General features: G+C 26.2%; 1 protein-coding gene across 6 annotated transcripts in view; it reads right to left on the bottom strand.

The window, feature by feature from the left end:
* The window catches only part of LOC102672118 (autophagy-related protein 16-1), a 574,752-nt gene extending 561,020 nt beyond the window's left edge, over positions 1-13,732 (bottom strand). For 2 of the 6 annotated variants that reach the window (XR_004150865.1, XM_031511826.1), the window contains exons 1-8: positions 13,120-13,732; positions 12,678-12,936; positions 12,433-12,595; positions 12,200-12,288; positions 10,175-10,228; positions 9,507-9,645; positions 7,252-7,357; positions 5,657-5,799 (exon numbers count right to left, since the gene is read on the bottom strand). Coding sequence is in view for 2 of the 6 variants with exons in the window: in XM_031511826.1 (XP_031367686.1) it covers positions 5,657-5,799; positions 7,252-7,357; positions 9,507-9,645; positions 10,175-10,228; positions 12,200-12,288; positions 12,433-12,595; positions 12,678-12,936; positions 13,120-13,249 (1,083 nt within the window). In the remaining 4 variants the exon portion in view is untranslated. The remainder of the gene's footprint in view (positions 1-5,656; positions 5,800-7,251; positions 7,358-9,506; positions 9,646-10,174; positions 10,229-12,199; positions 12,289-12,432; positions 12,596-12,677; positions 12,937-13,119) is intronic. The other 4 variants (XR_004150867.1, XR_004150868.1, XR_004150866.1 and 1 more) reach the window with 4 other exon arrangements.
* Positions 13,733-16,183: the final 2,451 nt, after the last annotated feature.

Raw genomic sequence — 16,183 nt, 5'->3', positions numbered from 1 at the left:
TTAGATTAATTCCCTGTTTCTTTCATTTTTTTTTTTTTTCCCTTTCTCCTTCGTGATATTCGCGCAGCGTACCTGACATTCCTATCTATATCCACCTATTTCTATTAGGGATGTAAATGCGGTAATTTCGCGAGGTAATTACTGAGCAGGGCTTGAAAGTAATGCCTTTGAACGAAGGGGACTACTATGGTACCCACTACCCACCGTGTTACCCTGAAATTACTGGATGACGCCTGAGAGCACCTTCGTTTCTGTTTCCTGAATTAACGTTTCAGCTTTAGTCGAACCGGTTTATCTATTTTTTTTTCTTTTTTTTTATTCTTTTTCTATTATTTTTTTCCTACAATACGAATATTTTTCTAATTTTTATCTCTTCTCCTCAAATTACTTATGATCATTTTTTTTTTTTAATGTAAAAATGCAATGAAATCTTTACAGTATTTAAAGATACATGTTATTCAATATTACTAACCCAATCATGTTTTATTAATCAATTAATGATAAACTTTTCTGCTTTTGTTCTCAATACACGACATACAAATATAAATCTATATAGATATAAAGTTAAGAGAATCAGTTTTTTCTATATAAATATGAATTTTATATCACTTCCTATATAATGATATATATCCCACTATCTCATCAAATTTTATCATATATATTTATCAAAGTCATTTCGAGATCATCTTCATTTATATTCGATATTACATCATACCTGTCTTGTTCCTTCTATAATAACTAGAGTTAGATAGACTCAAAGATACAATGTCAGATCATTAAACCTCAAAAACGAGATGAGATAATAATCCTTTGTACCATTACGTACATTCAAAGTAATTATAAACTCATCACATCAAAAAATATCGAATAGCAAATCATTGGAGCATACTATGATCAGTCCATCATGTTCCTCGATATAACATAGCATTGGCGGAGATGAACGTTACTTTTAACATGTCTTCCAATATAAAGATCAGTATATTACCCCCTTTTTTTTTGATACCTAATGATACTCCACCTATATAATTTGCTGAAATTTTCTAAATACGTACCAGTCACTTCACATTGACAGAAGAGTAAAAAGATAATGGCACATGTTATTTAGAAGAAAATGCAGATAACGTCTTTGAATTTGCCGAAAAAAATTCGTTAATGGCACATTGTAATTCTCTTGATGCTATAAAATCTCTAAAATGAATACTTCTTTCTCGTGTGTCTAAAAATAGCAATGATATTTTATGTGAATAACGCCCTGACTTCACCTTGTATAAAAATACATTATTTTATATCGAAAATCAGAGGTTTTCAACGATCGAACAGTCAGTTATTCCAATCAAAAAGAATATCGAGATAGAAAGTAGTATAATCAACGATTCATCATCAACTAATCACGGAAGTGACGAGTAATTCTTTCGATTCTTGTTAAACACGTATTTTATATACCAATATAAAACCAAAAACGGGATATAACCTACTATAATAATACGTCTTGGACAATTAGGAGTGATTTAAGAGAGCAGATTCATTGTTAAGAAATATCACGTGAATTGTAATTATATCATTGCATTTTATGTGCCTTCAGGAAAAAAGTCGATAAAAAAATGCAATGGCGAACGTATATAAATACTTTCTTTTTTTGATTAAAAGAAAAAAACAATTTCCAACAATTCCTTTACATAAATTTTAAATATTTTTAAGATACTTTATTACAAATAAAAAGTATTTATATTTTAAGAAAGAAGAGCTTTCAAATCTAAAAGAGCTTTTCTCCATTCTTATATCTACGAGTTCATTTGAAAGTAAAAAAGTTGCGAGTTGCTTTCAAAAATTATTTCTCATAATCATTTGGATAATTTCTCTTAACGCAGTGTGTCTCTATTTACGAAAAATAATCTCGAATCTTTTATTCTCAAACGAAGTCATAATTTTAGGAAAAGTAGAATGCGACATTAAAATATAACTATCTACTTCTAAAACATTCTAGATATAACCTAAAGAATTTTCATATTTACATTTTTTGTCGCTATTTCCAAAATTACGAAAAAAACACGATTAACATTTTTGTTCATTCGAAAGATCCTTAGAGAGATATACGAGAAAATATTCACATTTCCTTTAATCGCTCAAGCACGATTTAAATACAAATATCTACTTTCACAATTAAAAGATATTCGTGTTATTCTTATTTACACAATCGAGAACAAAGAAGATAACCGTGAACGAAAAAAATGTGAAAGCTTGCACCAACTATTGAAGAAGAATATAAAAAGGTACGTGCAATTTCACAATGGTGAACGAGGAGGAAATCACTGAGGGCTTCACCAAGGGAATCGATATTGTGCCGGGACGTGAGAAATCCAAACGACTGGCGCCCTACTGCCGCGAAATTGAGTCCATTATCGCTCTGGCCAGGTACCCTCCAATACCATCGATATTCGTTTAACGCATCGTTTCCCTGCCAGGAAGGGTGACAAACAAGGGTCCTACCGAGAAATATAAAATTTAAGAAGCGAGGTCACCAGGCGAAAAAACGAGAAAGAGACCCGTCGAAACCGCCATGAAGAATCGTGGAATAGAGAGGGAAGAAGGAAATGGATGATAACCCATGGCTTTCAATTCTACCACATCTATAAGAAACTCTTTTTCCACCTTTATTTTCTCTCTTTCTCCCTTTCTCTCTCTTTTTCTCTTTCCCTTCATCTCTCCTTTGTTAAAAAAAAAAAAAAAAAAACAGAGAAGTAAAGGTACTTCTATGATTAAGGGAAAAACTTTATTCATGAATTCCATCGCATCTATTATACCCGCTCGAATAAAATCTATCCGCGAACGATTCCGCGTTCTACGGGGCGAACGATTCGTTTCCAGTGAAAATATTGAAATTCCAGTAATTGCGCCAGCTTTTCCACCAGCGGACGGACTTTGAATAATCGAAGGGAGGAAAATGTTACGTATTTCCTTGGTCGTCACCATAATAAGAAGGTATCGAATAAAAGAAGCTATAATTTACGAACGAGGGGACGGTTACATATTCGAGTGGAGCATCCTCTCGAAGTGGACGGGGGACAAGAAACTGGCTCGCCGCGTAAAGAAATTAATCAAGAGTTTCTGTTCAGGGGGGATAACTGTGCGCGAGAAACATTGTAGATTGGCGAGACGAGGAGCAAAGGCGAATAAACATCGGGTGCGGCCAAGTTCTCGCACCTTTCATCGTGAATAACCGAGAGTGGCCGGCTACGCCTCGAATCCTTCAAGAGTTCGCGTGTTTTCTCGTAAGTTTACGCACCATTGGCCGCCAATCTTTAGAATGAAACTGCCGCCTCTGAGTGGATTCTCAACGCGACTTGTTTCGAGAACAAGACGGGAAGAAAAAAATGTTCCGTGAAAAAAAAGAAGAAGAAGAAGAAGAAGAAGAAGAAAGAAAGAAAGAAAGAGGAAGAAATAGAAGCTTCTCGAAGGGAAAAGGAACGAGAGAAAGACCTCCAAGAGGATGAAATACCCGTATATAACAGTCACGATCCGAGGGCGACGAATAATCACATTTAACATGTCCAACGATACGCGAACAATACACCGACCGTCCTTCATACGGATATATTACACATTGTATTCCATTGGCAACGGCCATGCTATAAACGGCGATATTACCGCATAGCAAGCAACCTGAAACCTTACAATGCAACTTAGAAACGTGGTATCAAGTATGTCATGGAATTGTAAAGTCACGTTATCGCCCAATCTAACTTTGCTCGGATACACTCGTGTGGTTTGTTACACGCGTACATATTGGTGATGAGTACACTAGTGTGATTGCGAATTTTGTATTAAATCGTTAACTAAATTCTATGCTTTCTACGGAATATTTAGTTTGATTTCGTTCTAATTTCCGTTTAATTTAAATTTCTTTCAATTTTGATTAACTTTTACTTATTATTTTAGCTTAATTGAATTTTAATTCGAAGAATATAATAGTTGTCGATTTGAATTTTCGTATATTACTTTTCCAGATACTATATTGGATATTAAGATAAGTAATAATTGATTGAAAATCCTAACTAATAAATTAAAAGAGATTTAAAGATTCAAGATTATTATATTTATACATGGAATGAAAAAATGTAAAAAAGACAATAGTAACAATAATTTTTTTCTCCCACTTAAAACCACCTTATAAACTTCAAACAGTTATCAGAAGCTATTCTATACCACAATACATCATCGATATAAATATTGACGATATGACCAAAATAATAAAATATAACTGCTACAATACAATCAGTGCTCGAGATTGAACGCAATTGATATTCAAATAAAAACTACATACCACGCAATCTTTCATCCGAATAGAAGAAACGTATTCCGTACGTGTGAGAAAAAAAGATCATTCTACTGATGACTTTTCTTCCCCTTTCAACGAGATCTCACGAGAGAGGTCTCAAAGAGTAGAAAAGAAGACAGTATCACGAAGAAGATAACCGCGAAACTTACAGTTCCTTCCCAATATAAAGAATTGACGTCGAACAAAACTAGGACAAACTTTAGATGAGGGGGAATATCGACATCATGGACGAGAGGGGACAATATTATTCTCTCGTGAAAGATTATGGAAGGTATTCGCCAAGAAGGTATTCCAACGCGACAAGAATGACAATTGAAGGTCCTCGAATGATTTCATGGAACAATTTTGTCGAAATGGTTTTTGCGAATCGTCATCAACTTTATGATTCCCCGCCAACAGATTCACGCGGACTATAGCGTAATAGGTCATTTGGAAAGAGTGATAAATTTCATATTCTAGTGCTTCATTTCTGCAGATTCACTAGCCAGACCGTCTCATTTTCGAATAACCCTGTAATTTAATGGACAATCTCCTAGACGTCTCTTTATGCACTTTTTAGGACACGAAGCTAATCATATTTTCATAGAGTGATTCTCATTATTACGCTTTCTTGCTCCTTTCTAATATCTCCTTTTTTTTTTGTCTCTTCTCGTTTTTGAGCGTGATATGATGATACGACGATAAATATTTATAATTGATATACTGTCGTTTCATTCTAAACTTTAATGTGATACGATATAACCTGATAATGATACCATTGTTAATGTAATGGAATTTTAAGTTTCTTTTTAAAATTTTAAGTTTCTTCGAATGGAACATCGTACTTCCTGTATTCATGGACACGAATATGCTACTGGAATTAATTAATATTTCAATTTTAAAGAAACGATATTCGATATCAATGTACGAATAATGATATATCCATCGAATTAGAATCATATTAAATTCTCAATATTTTTCTATTTCTTTAATGAAATTGATAGGATATTAAATAAATTAAATAAATTTCTTTAATTAATAATATATTATACTTTGATTATTTTTTAATATCAAAAACTTCTAATACATATATAAAATATTAGCCAATGAAATAAAAATTAATAAGTTAATGAAAGTAAAAATAAAATATATATTTTTCTTTTGTTTGTATTCTTTTAATAATTTAATCACAACATGGTATATAAAATTTTATGATTCTAATTCGATAGATGAAAAAAATATTTGAATAAAGAAATCCCTCTGTTTTATATTCCATTAGTTTTATACGGTAATCTACTTTTTTGCAAGATCAACTACGCGCAAAGTAAGTTTTCCACTTACCTTTAATCGGAAGTCACTGACAGTCCATACTCGGCTGGCGTAGTCATTCGATGCTCCAAGGATCAATGTTCCTGTAGAATCGAAATCGACGCACATCACTCCAGCATTGCTACCAACGAGAATACCTTTGCTCTCTGAAGCACCTGAAACAAAATAAATTTAAATTTGTTAGTAAAAAAACAATCGATTTATCTTATTACTTATTCACATTAATTTATCTTTATCTATATCATTTATATTCCTTTCTCTATTATTCTTAAAATAATCTCCATTTTGCAATTAATTTCTTTAAACTGTATCTTAAAATCAACTAAATTACGTGGTTATATTAATTTAGTTTAGATTACAATGCAAAAATATGATAATCATTTAAAAAAAGAGATAGTTAAGATCACGAAACAATTAAAATTAAAACAATTAAAAATGAAATAAAAAAAAATTGACGTTTAAAAGTGTCAAGAGAGATTGAATACCAGAGAAAATCCACGAATGAGACGAGTTAAGCGGATATAATCTGAATAATAAAGATAGATGTTTCATCCAATTTGCAACATAGCGCGGAGATTACATTCAAGCACCATAAAGCATGTGTGGGTCATTCGAATATAGCAAGGAAAACGTAGCAGACAGAACTTTAATAAACTTCTCGGTGTTAGTCGGCTGTACATTGCAAGAAACCTGTTGATTCGTTAACATACTTCATTCACCAGAAAGAAAAGAGGTCTTCAAGAGCACATCGCGATATATTTTATCTGACGCATCATTTTTCTATTTCTATTCATCTCCCTATTCTTCTGGCGTTCTAGGCGTCGAATGATCTTAATACATCTTGTTTCATAGAAGATAAAAAAGCATAAAGTATCGATAAACTTGGTAATAAAATTTGATAAAATTCTTTATAAAATAAATTTCAATTCCTTAATGAAATTGCTTATCGTAATAGCTCATAGCAGACTATTCGATGTATCCCTCCAATTCTCTTTTCACGATCTTCACGAAAAGGAAGTCTTTGAAGCACGTATTCATGAACAAAAGATGGTAACAAAGTTTTAATTGCTCTATTATAGCAAGTTTTAATGAAATTTTAAAGTAACTGTGTATCGCTTGATTGGCCTACGTAGTCTCGTTCAATTAAGAAAATTTTGTATTTGATATTGGATTAACTTTAAGTACTGTACAATAGGTCACGCGTCATACAATCAATTATTTAAATTTTAAATTTAAATTTCACATTAGCACTTCAATGCGATAAAATATTTCTGCTATTTAACATTATACGTTTAATCCTTGAACCCTTATGACATTGAACGTATAAACTCCTGTGAGACCCGTGTGACTGAAACGAGAGTGGTGTAATAATTTACGCGATCTATTGGAGCTCGTTACAAATTTGAATAATGGCAAGACTGGTAAATAGATTATACACATGGAGACCTCGATGCTTGCGCGATAATATTTCCGTACCAGAGACTGTTCGAGGAATCGTTTATTTTGATTAATCACTCGTATATGTATCACACGAGATTCGCGACGAATATTTAAATCGTAGGCGAAAACGTTTTCGATAATAATACGATTTTGTTTCATTTAATCACCTTTTGAGATATTCCAAAGCTTCACCTTCCTGTCAGCACCACCGGTGGCAAGCATCCTCTCGACGGGAGACCATTTTACGGCATAAACTTCTCCGTCGTGTGCAGTCTGCAAGGGTTATTAAACACTTGACGTATAAATTTTGAAAAGTTTATGGGCATGCATGAGGCAGTAATTAATATAACAAGAGTATCGAAGTAAAATTATATTGTTCGTTCGAATTATAACGAAGTGATCGAATACAGAATAGTTTGATGAAAATCTCTTGAAGTTTTTTTATATTAAAAATTTTTAAATAAAAAAAAAAATTTTTTTAAATTTACATATTAAATTTTGTGACACAAGAAAATAATCGATTACTAAACATAAAATATAATTCGAAAATACTGAAAAATTAAAAAAAATATTTCAAAATTAAAAGAATTAATATTGTGATATAACATTGATTTTAATTAAAAAAAAATTAGTATCTGTACTATATGCTACTCTTATTAAAAGCTTCAAAAATTAAAATTAATAAAAATTATATAAAAAATTAATAGAAAATATATGAAATAAATAGAATCGTAATATCGTAAATAATGAATAAAAATGCTATAATATGAAAAATGATCATACTGATATTATGTAATACTTTGAATATTGAAATGAATTTATATTTACTTTGCAATTTTCATGCATAAAACGCGCATTCTATGTTGTGCGTGATCATGATAATATATTCAATGTAAAATGGTTTAATGCTGTAAATATATTGCTAAATACAGGACATTAAATTTCGATGCTATAGATAAATTTCGGTGCAATAGATAAATTATACTAAGCTAAAACTAAATGCGAAATGGTTTAAAAATTCATATGATTTTTATTAAAATAAATTTATATTAATATACTATCACTTGCGTTATACACTACAAGGCCTCATTTAAAATCATAATATAAATGGTATTAAATTAGAGCATATAGGTACATGGTATATCTATACAAAATATTTTTAATATCCATATAATTATCCCGTTTTAAACAATATAATAATATTTAAATAATATTTTCCACCATTTAATATATTATCTAATCTATTGACATATTTGTAAACACAGAAGAATATACTTAACTTAAATAACGTGATATTGTATTACTATATTTAACTTGATATACTATAAATAATACGTTTTTCTTACATATGTATATACTCAATTAGAATATAATAGACTTTACGTAAATATCGCTACTATAGTAAATAATAGTACAATAACATTAATATTCTAGTAACATAACATGCATAAGTGAGAAATACAAGAACTATAAATAGTAATAATATAGTATTCAACGATTATATATATTATGTATATATATTCCCATTAAACAATTTATTATTATAAACACAACGAACTAACTTAAACCAAACGATGTTACCTGATACCTAATTAGTTTAACGAATTAATATATTCTTTCTATAAAATTACACTATGTATAGAGAAAACTTACACTTATTTGTGTAAAAAATTTATATAAATACATACTATCATTCCTACACTTGAAAAATAAATCTTTTACAGTTAATTTAACACTTCATCTTGAAAATATTTATGTCTGTACTTATAAAAAGTATTAAAAATAGTATATTTATTCTTCGTTAATCTCTAAATACATAATATGTGGAGAAATTGATACTGTATAAGATATGTGAATATATTAAACGAAAACGAATGTTGCATATGCATATTGACATATCCATATGTCAATATTCCATTAATAAAATTTATAATATTAATTTAACTATCGTTAAAATAAAAAAATAACCTTCTTAAATGAAATCTTCCAAAAAAATAAATTTAACACATTTGTAATACAAATAACTTTTTTTTAATAAAATATATATATATTTCGTTATATATCTTTTAAAAGTAATTTTGTAAATATTCAATTTATAACTAACACGTATTAAAATAACTTTTGACGTATCACATAGATCTAATTCTATTTGATATTTGAAGATCGTTAAAAATCGGATATTTTAAATCATTGCATGAAATTAATAATATTAATGAAGTGAGAAATAAAATGTTTGTGTAATTGTTCGTGATACAAATTTCCAAATATCAAGCGTCGAGATTGCATTCAACAATTTCTTATTTCGTCATACAAAACATGCATTTTCGTGTTACAACGAATTAATAAACATTTTGTACTAAAATTTCCACAGTAATATAGCGTAATATAAATTATTTTATAAATTAAAGTTTTGTCAACGTACAAACGTGACGGATACTTTCGTCGGTACCGCAGTAGGAAGACCAGCGATTCCTTCTTTTAAACTCGATCTATCAGGACTAACTGGTCGTGTGTCACGTGCAGCATCTTCTAATTCTTTTTGAACCTTTGCTTGCCTTTTTCTGAAAAATATCACATAAACATATCCACAATTTGATAAAAATCAAATAATCATCAGAGAGAACAATATGCTGTATATAAATACCCAAAAGTATCGGAATGCCCTTTCTCTTTGATCATCACATTGTTATGTTTCATGCACAAAACAAAACAATTAGTAATATCAATGTTTCGATAATGTTATTTTTTTGTATTAGTTATTATTCTAAACATTTATTATATCTTATCTGTTCACATTAGTTCAATTATATTTATAATCATTAATGTTTACTTATTTGTTCCGTAAAGTAAACATTTTTAAGCAATTATTATTTAATTTTTTTTTTATTATTTTTAAATTCACTCATTTATTTTACTTTCTTATATTAATTCGTTATATGATAATACATTATTTTTAATACTCATGGACACAAAAGCACAAACAAAATGAAGGATATGGTCATATGGTACGATCAGCTTCCTTTAATAAATGACCCAAAGCTGTAGTTGAGCAATAAGCAAATTTCTGTCACGTCACTTGCACAAACTTACCCAAATTTTGAAATGGTATGCATCAAAAAGGCTGTCGGACTGGAAAAACTCTCACTGAAAATAAAATGTCAAGCATTGTGAAGTGCTAATGTAAAGTGCTACGATGATGACATCTTGTTCTGCGAAAAGCTCAATATTTTGCATATAATTTCAATAAATGAAAATGATTTGTAAATCTTTATACTTAACTTAAATATTATTTTCAATAACTTCCCGTAATTTTAAAATATCTTGAATTATCATTTATTATAAATGAAAAAACACAGAACACTATATTAGAAAGAATTATATCAATAAAATATAAAATAATTTATATTTCGGCATATTATATATATTTTAAATATTAAATGATTAATTTTATGATAAATAATTTTTTCAATTGCATAAATATAATTTGATAAGATTTTTGTTCTTAAAATGAAGAAATTTAATAATCGCGAATTATAAAAATTGCGACATATTAAATTTTAAAAATAAAATCTTAAATATTAAGAAAAATTATATATAATATATTTTGTGTTTTTTTTTTTTTAATCTTTTTTTTAAACCCTTCACAATAATATGAATTTTGTATTTATAATTTTGTATAATTTTCATTAAAAAAAATTCTCTTACATCTAATAAATAACATTATAGGATGTAAAAAAATAAAATTTTTAGTAAAAATAAATGTATATGCATTTATGAAAAGTGATAAAAAATAATAATATATTAAAAAGATATGTGTATGATAATGGAATATGAATTATCAAATTGTTATATATTATTCAATAACAAAATATTCTTAAATTAGTATACAATATTATCATGCGAAACGAAATTAATATCTAAAATTTCGTGCATGTAGCATTTGTAAAATATAAGCTATCAAGCATAATTATTAAAAAAAAAAAAAATTTAATATCTATTTAAATTATTATTATTATTATTATTATTTTCAGTAAATCACAATGTATTATATGTGTAAATTTAATATAATTAATTTGTTATCAATATCAATTAATATACATATATTATAACTAAATCTTAAATTTATTATTATTATTATGTTAATTATATTAACTATAATAAAAATAAATTTATTTATACACACAAATAAAAATAAAATACGAAAGAATTATTTTCATATTTTTATCGATATATTAATTATAAAAATGTAAAAATTATACAAAAATTAATATTAAATTGCAAATAATTAAAACTAATTGCTACAAAAGCTTTGAAATTATTATTTTATATAATTTATGATAATTGTGAAAGTTTTTGCCGACAGATGGTATAGAAGCATAACCAGTGATCTGTGACCGATATAAATATATATTACAACTGTTATTAAAAAATATGAAAATAAATCTTAAGACATGACAAAATAAATGTAACAAAAATGATTCTTGATGCAAATTCATTAATTTATATCTCTCTATATGACAAGAATTTTGTTTTTAAAAATGAAAATATAACAAACATAAATATATTTCAAATATATTTCAACTAATTTAATTTTTTTATAATACAATCTGTATTATATAAGATTAAAGAACATATTATGAAAAATTTAAAATCCAAATGAAATGAAAATTATTTAAAAGCATAAAAATTTAAAAAATTAATCAAGTATGTGAAAATAAATTATAATATTAACAAAAATCATAAAATAAAATTAAGACAGAAAAAAAAACCTAATTTACAAAGAATGCATAGCAACAAAAGATAAAGAATAAAGATAAAGATTGAAATATATTTGGTAAAATACTACTTTTGCATAAAAGCACAAAAAAAATAAATTCATTTTTCAAGAAGAAAAACATAACTGAGAGAAGCTATTTACAGCATATGTTACAATTATATTACATTTAAATAAAAGCCATTTTCTCTATTTAATAATACTATAAAATAAATAAGAAAATAAATATAAATCTTTATATGAAATATTTTTTTAATAACTTAACAAGAAATTAATAAATGGAAAAAAAATAATTAATATGAACAAAAAGCTAATAAAATAAAAATAATTATTGTACTCACTTCAAAAAGTTGTCATTTTCTTCATTCACTTTTTCTGCATCTCGAGTTTTGTATTTAATCAAACGTTCTATTAATTGACGATTTTCTTCCTATTAAATATTAGAAAATATTAATATTTCTAAATTTAAATATATAATATTAAATATATATAATTATAATAAATATAAAATGCATAATTTATTGCATTATTAAAAGATAATAATATTATATATATATATTATTGTAATAAATACCTGTGTTTTTCTAAGCTTTTCTTCTAAAGATGCAAAAGCAAGTTGCAAAGCTTGATGCTCATCTTTTAACATTTGATTAATGCTTTCCAATTCCTTCTCTTTGTTAAGGCATTTAGATATTTCTAAACGTAAATTTGTATTAAGCTCTATACTTTCTGCAAGACTGTAAATTTATTAAATATAATTTATTTTTAATAGATTAAAAAAATATTCAATTCTATAATAATAATGTAATAAATACATACTTTGTTTCCTTAACTTGAAGTTCTTTCATCATTTCTTGTAATTTATTATTGAGATCTACTATTTGTTGTGTATGTTCTCCTTTTCTTTTATGTAATGTTGCTAATTCTTCTGCTTGCTTTAGAAGTCGAGCTTCAAGATCAGCATTTACACTTAAACCAGGAGTCCCACTTGCTGCTTCACGACGGAGAGTTTCATTTGCTATAGTTAACTGAATATTTTCTCCACGTAATGTATTTGCACTTTCAAACAATCTATTATCTATGAATACAAAATAGTGTTAGACATATTCCTCTTCATAAAATAACTTATTTATACTTCAATTTAGATTATAAATATATTAGGACATAAGGTTAAAATATAAATAATAACAATAACTTACTGTTATATCACTTAAATTAATAGAACTAATTATATTGATAACAATAACAAATGAAATCTTACGTAAACTAATAAGATCTGCAAAACAATATGTTTGTCTCTTGTTCCTTTCTTGTAATTGAAAAATTAAATCTTTTCTCCACTTATTATCTTCTCTAGAAAGTAATGATACACCTGGTTCACTCGCGGCCATTTTCAATGCATGAAATATTATTAATATTGTTGCAATTTAAATTATTTATCTTTTTTTATCAAAGTCGTATAAAAATCATTTGACAGAAGAACAGTTGATAGATATTTTGACAACCTTCGACATATACTATATCGCCACAAAAAATATATTTTAGATCAATAAACTTTCATTCGAATATTAATCACTATTAATATCGAAAAATGTCGTACTAATCACATGACATTCAGATTTACCACGAATATTTTTAATTATGAAAATAGCTATTCTAACCTAAGTATACCAAACACTACACTGCTACCCTGAAATTGCCGGTTATTCAAAATGTCGATTTATTCTGTTTGCGAGAGTTCAATATATAAATACAAATTCAGTTAAGTCGATAACAGATAATAAAATTCTTTCAAATAACCTCTCTTTGATGATTAATTACGTCAAAGATAAATATCATAGATAAATTAATACAAAATTGAATTTTTTACCCATAAATTAAAATGAAATGTATTCAAATGTGAAAGAAATAAATTAGTATGCAGCAGATGATGAAACAGTTTTCTGTACTATTTTAATCAACCGATAAGTACGAAATATTTATCCAAATTTGATATATGTATGTATTCTACGCGTTTTTATTAGAAATATAAGAAATTTAATTTCTAAAAAACGATTATTTTACTAAAATTATAAATATTTATTTTAAAAAAAATTATAAGACTACCTATATAATTACCTAAATTATATTTTTCACATAGCTATAAATAACGTATATTTGAGATAATGTTATCTGCTTTAAACACGATATAAAATCCACTTTTAAATTTTAAATAACTTTCTATTTTCGTGCATTTTTTACTTTAACGATTATTTATTTGCATATATACAATGCATATATTTTAATAGGTGATGACAATAATTAAAGATGAGATAAAGAAGTAAATATTTTTTCGTTTATATTTTCCACGTTCAAGAAATTCTTTTATAATGAAATACGAAAAGAAAACGAAACGAAGATGTTACAAAAAGAAAATGAATAAAAATTTACTAAATCCATTGAAAATAATTAATAGGTTTTCTTGAATTACATTTTTATAACAAAAACAAATTGATTGATTTTTAAACATAAAAAATAACTGAAAAACAAAGTAAAAATGTATATATATAATTGAATTTTATATTATTCAATTTTAGAAATCAAATAAATAAAAATAATCAAATAAACAAAAAACAGAAAAACACTGTCAATATTCGACGTCAACCGTTCCTAAAGCAATATATATTTTATGCTATACTTAATACTGACTTGCATATGAATCGAGGAGTAGCAGCAGCTAATGTAAGTAATATATATTCTTTATTTAATCAATATTTTATGTATTTTAAAAAATATGTAAAACACTCTCTTTAAATATACTTATAATAATTTTATAATATTATTTGATGAATCATATTTAAATTATATTTATTATATTATTATATTCTTAACTATTTAATTTTAGATCGCAAAATGTTTGATGTTTCTTCATAATATATTGGACTCTGATCAAGTGAAAAGCCAATACATTGATACTTGGATGAAAACTGGGTATGGTACATATTACTTAATTTTAATAATTTTTAATTTAATTATACTATAGCACTTTTTGTTTAATTCTGTATATATTTAGAAAATAAAAAATTTTAAAAATTAACAACAACAAAATATAAATTAAATATAATTCATTTAATCAATTATATGGAAACAGACAAAGAATAACAGTCCTAAAAGGATACGATCATAAACATTTGAAATACCTCGAAGATGAATTAAAATTTATAGCAATTCAAACATACGCGGTCCGTCACTTTTGGAATGGCAACCAAGCAATCATTGCGTTAGCAGTTTTTGGACTAAAAGAAGATATAGAAGAAATTTTTGAAGGAATGTCATACTTACGATAATAAAAATATATAAAACTTTTAAAACTAATAAGTTTATTAAATAATTTTATTAAAAATTTATAACACAATAAAAAAAAGCTTAAATAAAAATAAAAAATTTAATAAGCTATAAAATTATATATCATCATATAATATTAAGAAGTTACGAAAAATCTATTAATTAATAATTGAAAAGTATAACTCTTTTTCTTTCATTTTAATATTTTAATATCTCTAACTACATGTTATAAATAAAAACAAATAAAAAAATAAAAAATAACAAAAAAGAAAAAATAAATACATGAAAATTAATAAAATTAATTAATAATTAACGCCACATAAATAATTTAATAAGATCAAACATTTATAGACAAGGAAATCAAATAAAATAAAAATATAAATGCGAAATAATCACTAACGCCATCTCTTAAACTCTAAAAACATCATTCTAAAAGAATGATAATGAAACATAAAAATTGAAGTTCGTTGCCATCTGCTGAAAAATTGTAAAAGAATATTCCTAATAATCAACAAATGATGATAATTCTCAATATCACTTTCAAATTATCATGCTCTTAAAGAAATGTAGTTAATCCTTCAGAAACGACAGTAATTCCGACGCTATCTTCTTCTCCTATTATTTAATTTTCTTACCGATATCAGCTAAAACAACGATAAGTTAAAACTACGATACTCCACAAATAACATTGATTTTAAAATTTTCTTTCAAAAATTCATTCCAAAATCTTTTTAACGATTTGTTAAACCTACGTATACAGAAAAATTCCAAAAAAAAAAGAAAAATAAAAATATCTTTTATTTCTTTTTCATTAATTCTATATCAATTTAAGAAATAAAATAAAATCAAATCAAATAAATATATCTAATTAACACCAAGATTACAAAACATTTAATTAATGATCATTTTACAAATCAAGTAATAAAAAAAGTTTTAAGAAAAACTTACGCTAAACTTGTAAAATAAAAATTAAATTGTACAAAGAAGTAAATAAAAGAATC

This window comes from Apis dorsata, unplaced genomic scaffold, assembly GCF_000469605.1.
Source record: "Apis dorsata unplaced genomic scaffold, Apis dorsata 1.3 scaffold_353, whole genome shotgun sequence".
In the NCBI taxonomy this organism is placed as follows: domain Eukaryota; kingdom Metazoa; phylum Arthropoda; class Insecta; order Hymenoptera; family Apidae; genus Apis; species Apis dorsata.
Note: the sequence above shows the minus strand (reverse complement) of the source record. Positions and strands in the feature narration are given on the sequence as shown.